The sequence below is a fragment of the Muscardinus avellanarius genome, assembly GCF_963383645.1.
Source record: "Muscardinus avellanarius genome assembly, chromosome: 10".
Taxonomy (NCBI): Eukaryota; Metazoa; Chordata; class Mammalia; order Rodentia; family Gliridae; genus Muscardinus; species Muscardinus avellanarius.
Genome location: NC_137796.1, coordinates 1753508 through 1766000, shown reverse-complemented (window position 1 = coordinate 1766000; position 12493 = coordinate 1753508). Strand labels below are relative to the sequence as shown.

At 62.5% G+C, this 12493-nt stretch overlaps 1 protein-coding gene across 1 annotated transcript in view; it reads left to right on the top strand.

Annotated features, from left to right (window-relative positions):
- JPH3 (junctophilin 3) overlaps positions 1-11650 on the top strand; it is a gene marked incomplete at both ends in the record, with an annotated part of 51721 nt that extends 40071 nt beyond the window's left edge. The window contains 3 exons of the mRNA XM_080702045.1: positions 2780-2904; positions 7292-8157; positions 11570-11650. Of these exons, the coding sequence (XP_080558171.1) occupies positions 2780-2904; positions 7292-8157; positions 11570-11650 (1072 nt within the window). The remainder of the gene's footprint in view (positions 1-2779; positions 2905-7291; positions 8158-11569) is intronic.
- Positions 11651-12493: the final 843 nt, after the last annotated feature.

Genomic DNA, 12493 nt, shown 5'->3' with positions numbered 1-12493 from the left:
GCTAGGGGCTGAGGAGGGACAGGAGTGGTGCCAGCTGAGGGGCACGGGCCGCCCTCGGGGGCAATGCAGCTACATGTTCCAGAACCCAGTAGAGGTGGTGGTGGTTGTCCAACATTAGGATGCCACGAATCGCATGCTTCAGAGCTGTTCCTTGCCTAGTCTGTGAATTTCACATCTATTAAAAAAAAAAAAAATTTAAACCAGTTGGCCAGGCGTGGTGGCGCAGGCTTGCAATCCCCGTGCTTGGGAGGCGGAGACAGGAGGATCGCACAGGTTCGAAGCCAGCCTTGCTGGCTTAGGAGACCCTGTTTCCAAATAAAAAATATAAAACAGGTCTGGGAGTATAGCCCGGAGGTAGAAGGGTTTCCAGGAACCCCAGTATCACCAAAAAACAAAACAAAAAACAGTTGGGCCAGGCGTGGTGGCACTGTTTGTAATCCCAGCATTCAGGGAGCGGAGACCAGAAGATCGCGGTTTGCGGCAAAGAACCACAGTTCGCGGACAGCCTCAGTTACTTAGCGAGGTCCTTTGCAACTCAGTCAGACACTGTTTCAAAAGTAAAAGACTAAAAAATGGGGATGGGGGTGTAGTTCATAGGTAGAATGCCCCCGGATTCCATCCCTAGTAATGCAAAAAAAAAAAAAAAAAGTGGGTGTGAAATGTGGAAAATAGATTTGTGGAGAGGCAGGGAGGTGAGCGGGAGGCCCCAGGGCTCCCTTTGAGGCGGGAAGGTGTTGCCCACTGACTCTGGAGAGTCACGGCGCTCTGGGGCCGCGGCGCTGTGTGCTGGACCAGGCGGGCCCAGGTGCGTGCTCTGTCTCAGCAAACCACTGCTACCAAAACGGCAGCATCCGCCGCCCAGCCGGAGCAGCAGCGCTGCCGCGCACACCTCCGCGGGTTGATGGACGCCAGGGTGCGCCTCCCTCCGGCCCCAGGCACTGCGGCTCCTGACCTCCATCGGCCACGTTCTGGTGGGGCAGGCTGAGTGGAGCAGTATGGCCTCTCCTCTGGGCATCGCGGACCCTCAGGCGCCTGATGAAAGCTTCAGGGGCACCACTCCGAGAGGGAGGTCTGTGTAGGGAACGGTCGGAGATTCTAGGCTTCCCAGATGCCTTGGGGTCCCGCTGCTCTGGTCTGCCGGGGCAGCAGAGGAGACGCCGAGCAGGAGCGGGAGGGGTGGCCACCCGGCCACCCTGAACAGAGATGGGCAGACATGTCCCCAGGCGGAGGCTGAGAGGAAGCCCGGTGCGACGATTTATCATTGCTATTAAGCCGGGCGTTGATGAGAGCATCGCTAATGGACTCGTCTCCGTGACTTCTCCGCCCCTCTTTTTGTCATTACAACCGCTGGATTCCCAGGGAATCTTCCAGAAGGCATGGTTCTCGCCTTACAGCCCAGGGGACCTGGACGCATCATTTGCCAGAAACGATTGCTTCTCCCGTTTCTAGGAAGTAAAGCTATGTGCGGATAGAATTTTCTCAGAGCTCGATTTTGCCGTGTGGATTTTTCTGCCGTGTCTGGGGCGGCCTCCCAGCGGCGTGGGGCGTAGGAGCGCCTGAAGCGAACGTTCAGGGGAAGCTGGGAGACAGGCCTGTGCGTCCTCGGCAGCTTGCTTCCCTCCTGGACACTGAGCACGCGCAGCCACAGCCACGTCCCGTCTCTATAGGTGCGAGGTCTGCTCTCTCGATCATTCCTGCCTATGCTATGGGAGTGCAGGGAATACAAAATAAAAGAGAGCTGGGCGTGGTAGACACGCTTGTAATCCCTGCACTCGAGAGGGGCTGGGACCGGAGGATCGCAGTTCGTGAACAGCCTCAGCTATTTAGTGAGGCCCCTGGCAACTCAGTGAGACCCTGTTTCAAAAAATAAAAAGAATAAAAAAGAGGACCAGGAGTATATCTCAGGGGTACAATCCCTGGGTTCCATCCCCAGAACCATACACGCAGCGTGAGGGTGTCCAGGTGTGGCCCGTGGGCCCCTAAAACAGGTGCCGCGGGGCACGGTCAGGCCAATAGATGGATGTGCGTGTCCCCCCAGATGTGTTGAAACCCGGGCCTGGACGTGCCAGAGCTCGGAGCAGAGCACGAGAGGGAGGTGCCAGCGCCCTGAGGGGAGGCCCTCTTCCCTTCTTCCAAGTGGGGCCCAAGTGACTCAGAACCCGCTGCCACCTGGACTTGGCCCGAGGCTTCCAGAACTGACATTTTTTGTGCTGGCGAGCACCGCTGTGCTTTGTGCACGCTGGCGGCCTGAGAGGACCTTTAGCAGGAAGCCGCGGGGAGTGTGTGCCACTGTCTCGGGCCTCGGTGCCGGCGCCGCTTCCCCTGTGATGGCCACTGCTGGTAGGAGGCCAGCTGTGCAGGACCTGGCATGGCCGTGCCCTGGGCGTTATCAGAACTTGGCCAGGGAGAGGCCAAGCTCAGGGCACGGAGGGGCTGCAGGTGGCCCACAGCGCCCCGCCCTGCCCTCCCTCTGCCAGTCTGGGAGCCTGTTCCCTGAGGGGATATCAGGGGCTCGTGCTGTGTGGCCTGGCCGGTGGCCACTGTCACCTCATAAATCTGAGGGATAGGAGTGGCGCTGGCCCCGGCTCCTCCTGCTCAGGTGCGGCTTGTTGGTTGACAGTAACACCTTCTCCGCCGCCGGACCAGCTGGGCTGGTTGGTTGGTGTCCGTGATGTTTGTTGGTTGAACGAGCAAGAGAAAAAGATGGAGAGGTCTGAGAGCAGCACCCGGGCGCCGCGGCCTTGACCCCAGACCCACCGCTGCCTTCCTGTCTCCTTAGGACCTCCCACTCGCGGGCCAAGGCGGAGGCAGCGCTTGCAGCGGCTCGGAAGGCGCAGGAGGAAGCCCGTGTCGCCAGGATCACGGCCAAGGAGTTCTCGCCTTCCTTCCAGCACCGGGAGAACGGTGAGTCCACGGGGCACGGGGCTTCGAGAGCGGGGCGCCCGTGATGGTGATCTGGCACCAGATTTGGCCCGGGGCTGCCTGGGACCCGGCTGGGTGCACATAGGCTCTGCCCCTGAGGCCGTGTCCTGGCTCTGCGAGTCCGTCGCCATCCTGCCCTCCCTCAGGCCGCCCCAGCGCGTTCCGTGTTGTCCACGTGGTGGCATGGCTGGATGGCAACGCAGTGGGAGTCGAGTAGCTGGCCCTTTTTTTCTTTTATGGTACTGGGGATGGAACCCAGGTGCATCCTTCCTCCACGGTACAGCCCAGCCCTGTTTTATTTTGTATTTTGAGGCATGGTCTCATTAAGTTGCAGAGGGCTTAACTAAGTTGCTGAGGCTGGCCGCGAACCTGCAATCCTCCTATCTCAGCCTCCCTAGTGCTGGGATTGCAAACACGCAGCACCACCCCCGGCTAGCTCTGGCTCTTCAGCTTTGCTGAATCTCACCTCATTTTTTATGTTGGAGTGGCCGGGGCTGCTGTGCTGCACAGGGGCTCTGGGATGCTGAATCCCAGCGCCTGCCCTGTCCTGAGCCCTCCCCCAGGGGTGGAAACAGCACCACGGCACCCCAGGGTGGGATGCTGAATCCCAGCGCCTGCCCTGTCCTGTACAGAGCCCTCCCCCAGGGGTGGAAACAGCACCATGGCGCCCCAGGGTGCAGCCCCAGAGCCACAGGCTCCAATGGAGCCCCATGGAGCCCCATGGCCCCATGCGTGCAGGGAGCAGGCAAGCACGGAGATCCCAACGCCACGCCCTCGCCCCGCCCGCAGGCAGTGTGAGTGGGAAGCTGCTGGAGGTCTGGGGACCCGCTGTCAGTCTGTCCCTTGAGCCCTGAGTTGGCCTCCCAGCCTCCAGAGCAGGCCCAGAGACTGAGCTCCAGGCCTCTGGCACGGGGGCGCCCAGGTCAGCAGATCTACCAGGAGGCCTCGCCGCCTGCAGGTCCTGGGGCTCGGCCCCGAGTCAGCGCGGGCGTCTAACCCACACGATGGCCACCGGCTCCTCCCAGGTTTCTGAGGTAGCCCTGGAAGGTGCTAACATTCCCTCTGCCCCTCCCCTGGTTGGATGAGGGGCCTTTGCTGAGCCCTTGGTCCAGCCAAGAGGGAGAATCAGAAAGATAATGTGGCCATCCCACAACCTGGTCCCCTCTGGACACAGTGAGTCTGAGAATGTCGAAGCTGGCAGGGTGCCGGCACCTGACCCGCGCTCAGCACCGGGCGCCGGCCAGGCTGGCCACATGCAGGATGCGTGTGCAGCAAAACGGCCCTTCACCCCTGCGGTGCCACTCCAGCCCCACTCGCCCCGTCCAGTCCTGCGTGCCACTAGCTCGGTCCACTCCCGGGCCACCCATCACCCTCAGAGCCCCGGGTCCCGCTCTGTGAAGGGCCGGCAGGCTGGGCACTGTCTGAGCTCCCTGGTGTGCTGGAAGGTGGCCCAAGAGCCCCGTCACTGCGGGGGTGGGGGGGGTAGGCTTTGGAAGTGCAGCCAAGCCCAGCCCCGAGGCAGGGATGGAGCGGGCAGCCTCAGAGGCTGGGAGCCGCTCCTCAGCCCTGGAGGGGCAGCTACCACAGCGTGGCCTTGCCCCGCTGGCCTCCAGAGCCTGAGAGAATGCAGTTCTGTTGTTTTAAGCCAGTGTGTGGCCCGTGGTGGCCCCTGGATACCAACATGAGTTTTTGCTGCCTCTGCTGGGGAGACTCGGCCGCTCTGCGTGGCACAGAAGCTGCCTTTTGTGTGTGTGTGTGTGTGGCACTGGGGATGGAACCCAGGGACATTCTACCTCCGAGCCACACCCCCAGCCCTATTTTTTATTCTTTTTTTTTTTTTTTTTTGAAACAGGGTCTCACTGAGTTGCGGGGGTCCTCACTAAGTAGTTTAAGCTGTCTGCAAACTGCGATCCTCCTGTCTCAGCCTCCTGAATGCTGGGACTACAAACCATACCCAGCCAGCTGCTTCCTTTTTTCCCCCTAGGATAGAACCTGTAGCTTGGGGCCCCTGGGCCTGAGAAAGAGACGTAGCTACCTGCAGAGGGCAGCAGGGCCACTGCTTCCTGGGGCACCAGATCAGGCTTCACCACAAGTGATGTCTGGATGGGCTTTGTCTGCCCCGGGGCCTTTCCTCGGCAGGGAATGTGTAGATCAGGCACTTGTTTTTAATCAGAGTGCTGGGGTGGTCCAGGATCATCCAGGCATTTCCTGCTCCCACCTGGGAAATCTTCGAGGAGCAAGTCCCCGGAACTGTGCGGTACCTCTGTCACGGATGGGGTGAGGAGTTGCTGAGCGCCTGCGCCTTGCCTGATCCCAGTGGCCAGGAGCTGTAGCCTCACGGCAGACACAGCCACGCCTCGGAGAGGAGGGGCAGCGTGCCCAAGGTTCCAGAAAGCACAGAGTTAAACTCAGATTCAGAACCGGGCCCGAGCAGGCGCGGTGGCCCACGCTTGCAATCCCAGCATTTGGGAGGCTGAAACAGGAGGACCACGGTTCGAGAAAGCCTCAGCTAGTGAGGCCCTTTGCAACTCAGTGAGACCCTGATTCAAAACAGGGAATAAAAAAGGGCTGGGGGTGTAGCTCGAAGGTAGAGTGCCCCTGGGTTCCACCCCAGAGCCAAAACAACCAGGGCCTGGCTTCCAAGCCAAACCAAGTTGTGCTGGCTTCTAAAGCAAATCATCAGCCGGGCATGGTGGCACACACGGTAATCCTAGTACCGGGGAGGCTGAGACAGGAGGATGGCAGGTATAAGGACAGCCTCAGCAAATAGTGAGACTCATCAACTTAGCGATACCATTTAAAAGAAAAAAAAAGCAAAGCAAAGTTCAGTGAGAGCAGAGGGCCTCCTCGAGTGCCAGCACTGTGCTGGGAGGATGGCGGTGCCTGCCCAAAGCTGCCTGGCTCTTGAGCAGGGCCCTGGGCAGAGCCTGAGCATGACGGGTGGCGTCCAGCGCCCAGCCCACTCTCCCTGCTGCCTGCCGGGGGCTGTGTGCTGGGACACGAGGCGAGGGCTCTGGAGTTGAACCACAAATACTGGGCTCTGCGGGGATCTCGGTGACTGTGCTCCAGGAGCGCCACGAGCGCTGCGGCCATTAAGTTGAGCGTGGCCTCCTCTCCAGCAGGCACCTGTAGGTATACGACCTGGGGCAAGGCCACAGGACCTGCTGCAGGCTCCGTGTCCTTGCTTGCCAGTGTCTGAGCGCAGCAGCGTGGCCCCGGGAAGCCCAATCCCGGCCCCATGGGGTATGGGGTGCCCCCAGGGACCGTCTCCTGGCCTGGTTCCCCCCTCTGAATGGAGACCACAGAATGGGCGCTGAATGAGACCTGAAGTTGCCGGGCCGCGCCCTCGTCCTCCACTGACAGAGCTGCACGGCTGGCCCAGCCCGTGCCCGGTTCCCATCACCCCTGCTTCTCAGGACCTGAGACAGGGTCTAGAGCGCAGGCTGGTGTTGATGTGTGTGGCCCTGCTGTGCAAGGTGAACATTTCTGTTTGCATGGAGGCCTGGCGGCGTGGGGCGCCACGTCTCCCTGTCTGCATGGAGGCCTGGCGGCGTGGGGTGCCACATCTCCCTGTTTGCATGGAGGCTTGGCGGCGTGGGGCGCAGGGTGCCACGTCTCCCTGCCCCGTGTGGCCCTCTGGGAGGATGGCCAGGTCGGCGCGGGGCGTCCCGTGGCCGTGAGGACATAGCTCTCGGCAGCTCCTTTCCGGGCCTTAGCGTGTGAAGATATTGCGGGGTGGGGGCCACTGAGGGGAACGCCAGGGAACCTCAGCAGAGCGAGGCCGCCACTGTCCTGCTGGTCCTAATTATACAAAACCAAGCCAGCTTTCTGTTTCTGTGTTGGCCAGGCTATGCTGCTCGTCTGGGGGTATTCTTCCCCTAGCTGGGGCTCATGACGCCCCAAAGAAGTTGATCCTGCCCACAACCCCTCCCTGTCCAGCTCACTGGGTGGAGCCACCCTGGGTGGGGACGTCACCTGCCAGCTGCAGAGCTGGCCTCTCTGGTATGCCTGGTCTTCCCCAGAGCTCGGCCTCTGCGAGTCTTGGCAAACCAAGGTCCCTGAAGGTCCCTGTCAAGCCCAGGCCTTGAACCCAGCCCCCCGCAGGGAGGGAGAGCTGGCCTCCTATGGCATGAGGGCCCCGGCAGGCAGATGGGGCTGGTGACTGGCTGCCCTGGGGATAAGGCCCCGAAGACAGGCCAGGGCTGGGTGCTGTCCCCCACTTCTGCCGTGGCCTGGGTCCACTGGTCACCCTGGGGTGCCCATGCAGCAAGGGCCCCTGGGAAAGGCTCTGGGAGCTGCGTGGCCAGTCCTGGGGTTCCCGGCGGAGATGAGGCTCACGTAGCCCTCTGTCTCATCCCGCCCCGCGTAGGGCTCGAGTACCAGAGGCCGAAGCACCAGATGTCCTGCGATGACATGGAGGTGCTCTCCACTGGAACGCCCCTGCAGCAGGAGAGCCCCGAGCTGTACCGCAAGGGCACCACCCCCTCCGACCTGACCCCCGACGACAGCCCGCTGCAGAGCTTCCCTGCCAGCCCCTCGGCCACCCCTCCGCTGGCGCCCTCCGCGAGGAGCAAGGCCGCCCACTTCTCGAGACAGGTCTCCGTGGACGAGGAGCGAGGCGGGGACATCCAGGTGCTCCTGGAGAACCGGGGAGCGGACTATGCCCGCAACAGCTGGGGCGAGGAGAAGGCCGGGGCCTCCCGGGGCGTCCGGAGCGGCGCCCTGCGCAGCAGCCAGGCCACAGAGGACTTCCGCACCCGGGGCTCGGGCCACAAGCAGTCCGGGAACCCCAAGCCCCGGGAGTGGCGGACGGAGTCCCCCACCGCCTTCTCCTGGACTTCCCACCACCGGGCTGGCAACCCCGGCTCCGGGGGTGCCAAGCTGCAGGAGCTGGACGAGGAGCAGCCGAGCAACTACAAGCTAGAGATGAAGCCGCTGCTGAGGATGGACTCCTGCACGCAGGAGGCGCACCCCCAGAGGCGGCGCCACAGCCGGGGCGCGGGGGACCGGGGCGCGGGGCTGCAGAGACTGAGGGCAAAGTCCCAGAACAAGGAGAACTCGAGGCCGGCCTCCTCCGTGGAGCCCACGGTGCAGAAGCTGGAGAGCCTGCGGCTGGGGGACCGGCCCGAGTCCCGGCTGCTGCGCTGGGACCTGGCCTTCTCCCCGCCCCAGAAGTCTCTGCCCGTGGCGCTGGAGTCCGACGAGGAGAACGGGGACGAGCTCAAGTCCAGCACGGTAAGCGGCTGGGGGGCCTCGGCTTCGGGAACCCCAGCGCTGTCTCCCGCGCCTCTGCCCCTCCAGGTGTTCTATGGAGGCTGGTTCTCCAGGCTGGTGTTCTCCAAGGCTGGGCGAAGGTTTTCCTGCCAGAAGCTGAAGGGCCCCTCCCTAGGGCCACCCCTGTGGAAAGCTCCCAGGAGGAAGCCGGGGCAGCTGGGGACCGCATCCTCCCCACCGCAGCTGCCTAGAGGACCTGCCCCACCTGGCCAGTGCTCCCGCCAGGCCTTGGAGTGTGTCCTGGGGAGGAGGGCAGAGGACCAGGATCCATGACAGTGTGGCGGGGCCCCGGAGCCATTCTCCAGCACCTTCTGTTTGCGCTGGTACAGGCACCCGTCCAGCCTGTGTGACACTAGGATGCACGCTGCTCCTGAGAAGCTGGCGTGCCCCGCTGCAGGTCCTACCTAGGAGAGGCTGCCCACGGCATCCTTTCCTGTGGGAAGCACGCTCCTCCCAACCGGCCCAAGTATTGCCTGCCTTTCTGGTAGGAGACACCAGGCCTGGCCCCACCCGAGTTGTCCTCCTGAGGGTGGGCATTTTGGGGGGCACAGCAGCCTTTCCCAGGTCTAGATCGGGCCGAGGGGTCTTCCACAGGGTGGATTTCACGAGAACACACCTTCTCCCATGGCTGAGGGTGGTGTGGAGAAAGGGCAGGTACATGGGAAGCCCGGGGTCCTCTTGTGGGCCAGTGGCCTTGGCCCAGCCAGGCACAGGCGGTGCCTTGAGGTCTGGGTTCCTCATGAAACCTAAACTCTAAAGGTCCTGGCCACATGGTGGTGCAGGGCGCTGAGCTCCCGTCAAAGCGCAGCCCCCACAGGGGTGATGCCTGTGCCTGGTGACCCTGCGGGGCCTGCCGCGCCCCACCGTTGCTGTGGCAGGGCCAGTGCCCATGCCCAGGGCGGCCTGGAGGGCTGTGGCTTTGGCCGCTCCCCCTGGAGGTGTCCTTGGAGGAGAGGCCGGCTGCGGGCAGGGCCTGCAGGGCATGTCTGCCCCTGCCTGGAGCCAAGGGGAAGGCTGGACTTTCTCACCGCTGGCTGGTCCTAGAGTGCCCCTCCCCCACTTACCCAGAGAGCAGTCCCTGGCTCCTGCCAGGCCAAAATACTAGCTCGCTCACAGCTCCCTTCCCCGTGGCGACAGCCAGCAGCATGCCCACGGCTGCGCGTGCTGTGGCTACTCCAGGACCAGTGGGGCGACGGGCAGGGCACAGGGCGGGAGATGCGGCATGGGCTCTATGTTTAGCCTGCTGGGCCTCGCTGCCTATTTTGGGTGCTTTCAAACGAAGCTCCCTTGGTCAATGTGAGTGTGGGCCCGGCGTCCGGCTAGCCTCTGGGTGCTGGCTGCAAGGAGCCACTGCGGCTAGGCGGCCCTGCCCTGGCCCAGTGGGATGGAAGGTCTGCAGGTCGGGCCGCCCCCAGAGGAGCCCGGGGGAGGCCTCAGGCCACCTGCGGTCACCGCCTCCCTCGGCAGGAGGCAGACTCACTTTTGCCCTCCGAGCCTGGGGGAACATGCCCTGGAACAGTGCCACCGCTGGGTCTGGGACCCGTGGTGCGGTGGGAGCAGCGGCTCAGGGCGAGGATACCAGGCTCCTGAGGCACCGCTCCCCACAGCCAGCCTCAGCCACTAGCGAGGCTCTCCACAACGTTGACCCTTTCCAAATAACGAGGCTGGCTTAGAGGCAGAATAGCCCTGGGTTTAACCCCCAGAACCACAAAAAGGAAAAAAAAAAGGCAGGTGCAGCAGCTTCACAGCTGGTGGGGAGGGAGGCCGCCCAGCGGAGACAGGGCCTGGGCAGCCTGCAGGGCCGCGGTCGGGAAGGGCAGCGCCTAGCTAGATCAGGGAAGCCACTTAGTGTCACACAAGCTGGGGAAGGCCTCCTTGCCCCAGGGGCTGGTGCAAGCAGCCGGAGAGGAGAGTGAGGGAGGACCTTGGCTGTCTCCCCGCCGCCGCGCAGGCGTGGCAAGGGCCGCGGCCTGGTCCCCGCTCCAGCACAGGCAGCTCCGCGGCCAGGACGCGCTCTTGCGCCAACAGCTTTATTGAGAAACTTCACATGCTGTGCAGCTGCCTGGCTGAAGCGCGGCCGCTGCTTTATCTGGAGAACCACCATCCCACCGGAGTTCTGCGATGCCTCCGCACCTGGAGAGCCTCTTCCCTTCCTCCCTGGCTCCCTCATGTGGATGCCCCGTCTGTGCCAGAGTGTGAATGGGAGCCCGGCCCTTCTTACGGCAGGGCGATACTCTTCTGCACGCACGTCCTCGTGTCGGCCGCCATCTTGGTCGCCTGGCCAAGTCGTGCAGCTGAGTCTGTGTGCACAAGCTTTTAGGTGGACGAGGCCTTGTGTCTCTCCGCTGCGGACCTAGGAAGGAGCCGATGGGGCACATGGCAATTCTGACCAACTTTTAGGAAACCACAAGACTGTTTTCCAATCCCATTTGAGAGGAGAGGAGTCACTGTTAGTTGTGGGAGCAGGTAATTTTTGGGGGAGAGACATTTCCAAGCCTCATCACAAACCTGATACCAGAAAATAGCTCAGTTTGGGAATGCCAGCCCCATCATGGCTCTGAAACCCACCATTAAGGGGACCAAGAGGGGGGTAAAGGGGCTCCTGGTAGCTCTGAGCATCACCAGTGCCCATAACAGGCAACTGGGCCTGGCTGGCTGAGGCCACCGACCCACAAGAGCACCTGCTGCCCTCCCCCTTGGGTGCCGCTGTGTCCAGCCAGGGGAGGAGCACATGCCTTCCTGCAGTTAAGTGGGGCAGGACAAGGTCCACGGCCCAACACGATGGGGCAGCCATCACCTGAGCAGCAGGGCGCCGTCTTCAGGCCTGTGGGATGGAGCTCCCAGCATCCTCCCCATGCAGTATGGGCAGATGCTGACTGCAGGAATCACTGGAGCCGGGCAAGGTAGCACTGGCTTGTAATCCCAGCATTCAGGAGGCTGAGACAGGAGGATCGCGGTTCATGGACAGCCTCAGCTATTTAGTGAGGTCCTCCACAACTCAGTGAGACCCTGTTTCAAAGTAAAGAATAAAAAATAGGGCTGGGGGTGTAGCTCGGAGGTCGAATGCCCCTGGGTTCCATCCCCAGACATAAAAAAAAAAAAAAAAAAAAAAATCACTGTAGAGGAAAGTGCAGAGGCCAGGCAGGGTGCAAGGCAAAGGGAGAAGCTGGGATGGCAGGGCTGCAGGGTCTGCTGTCCTCAAGCCAGCCAGGGAGGCTGCTGCAGCGGTGCCCAGGGATGGTGGTAGAGCCAGTGTGAGCAAGCACCGAGGGCTCTGCTGAACTCGGGCCACTCCCGGTGGTTGTACTGCAGCTGGCGCTGGCTGGCTGCGCAGCCCCTGCAGGCCCCTCACCCCCCCCTCCTCTCCTCGCAGGGCTCGGCTCCCATCCTGGTCGTCATGGTGATCCTGCTGAACATCGGAGTCGCTATTTTGTTTATTAACTTTTTCATCTGATGAGACTGTCCGACTCCCAAAAGTATGGTGTACAAGAGGGAGACGTGAAAAGGGACAGACAGCCCCTAAGTCGGACAGCCCCACAACTTCCAAGTCTTTTCACAGAAGAGCAACATGATTGGGTATTACTCACAGTTTGCCTTTTTTTCTGGGTAATGTTTTTTGGATTTTAGCCAAAATTCTTTGCTTGTGACACTGCTGTGTGGCATGGCAGAAGGAAGCCGGCACGCTGACCCTCCAGCTTGAAGTGGAAGGAGAAAGGACCCGGGCCGGGCCCTAGCGGTGGTGAGGAGAAGTCCCTGTCCTCACCTGGCCCACCGCCGCCAGGGAGGAGCCTGAGCCCTGCAGGCCCGCCAGGCCGGAGCGTGGGCCGCCTCTGTGCGGGTGTGGGCGGGCGCAGCCCAGGCCTTTTCTACCTGCAGTCTGGGCTGCACTCGCTGGAGAAGAGAAGCGCCTCTTCCCCGCAGCCGGCACGACCCTCCCTCCTCTTCTCGGCACTGCCCGGCTCTCCTCTCTGGCGAGGCCGCCCCCAGGCTCATGGCGCAGCCCTCCCCCGCTGCCCTCTGCTCACTCGTCCACCCCCTCTGACCACCCTCCCGCTAGACACAGGGAGGCCGTGCCGCGATGTCGAGGCCACCAGACGGGCTGAGTGCTGCGGGCTGGGCCACCGCGCCGTGGACCGTCTGGCGCCGTCACGCCCGGCTCTGCGCATGGGCGTTCCGCACTAGTCAGCAGGATGTACATGCAGGCTTCCGTGTCCCTGGCGGCGACACCCCGAGGTCGTCCTCTTGCCGTTGCTGACCTCCACGGCTCTCGTGTCTTTGTACTGTGCCTGCCTTGATC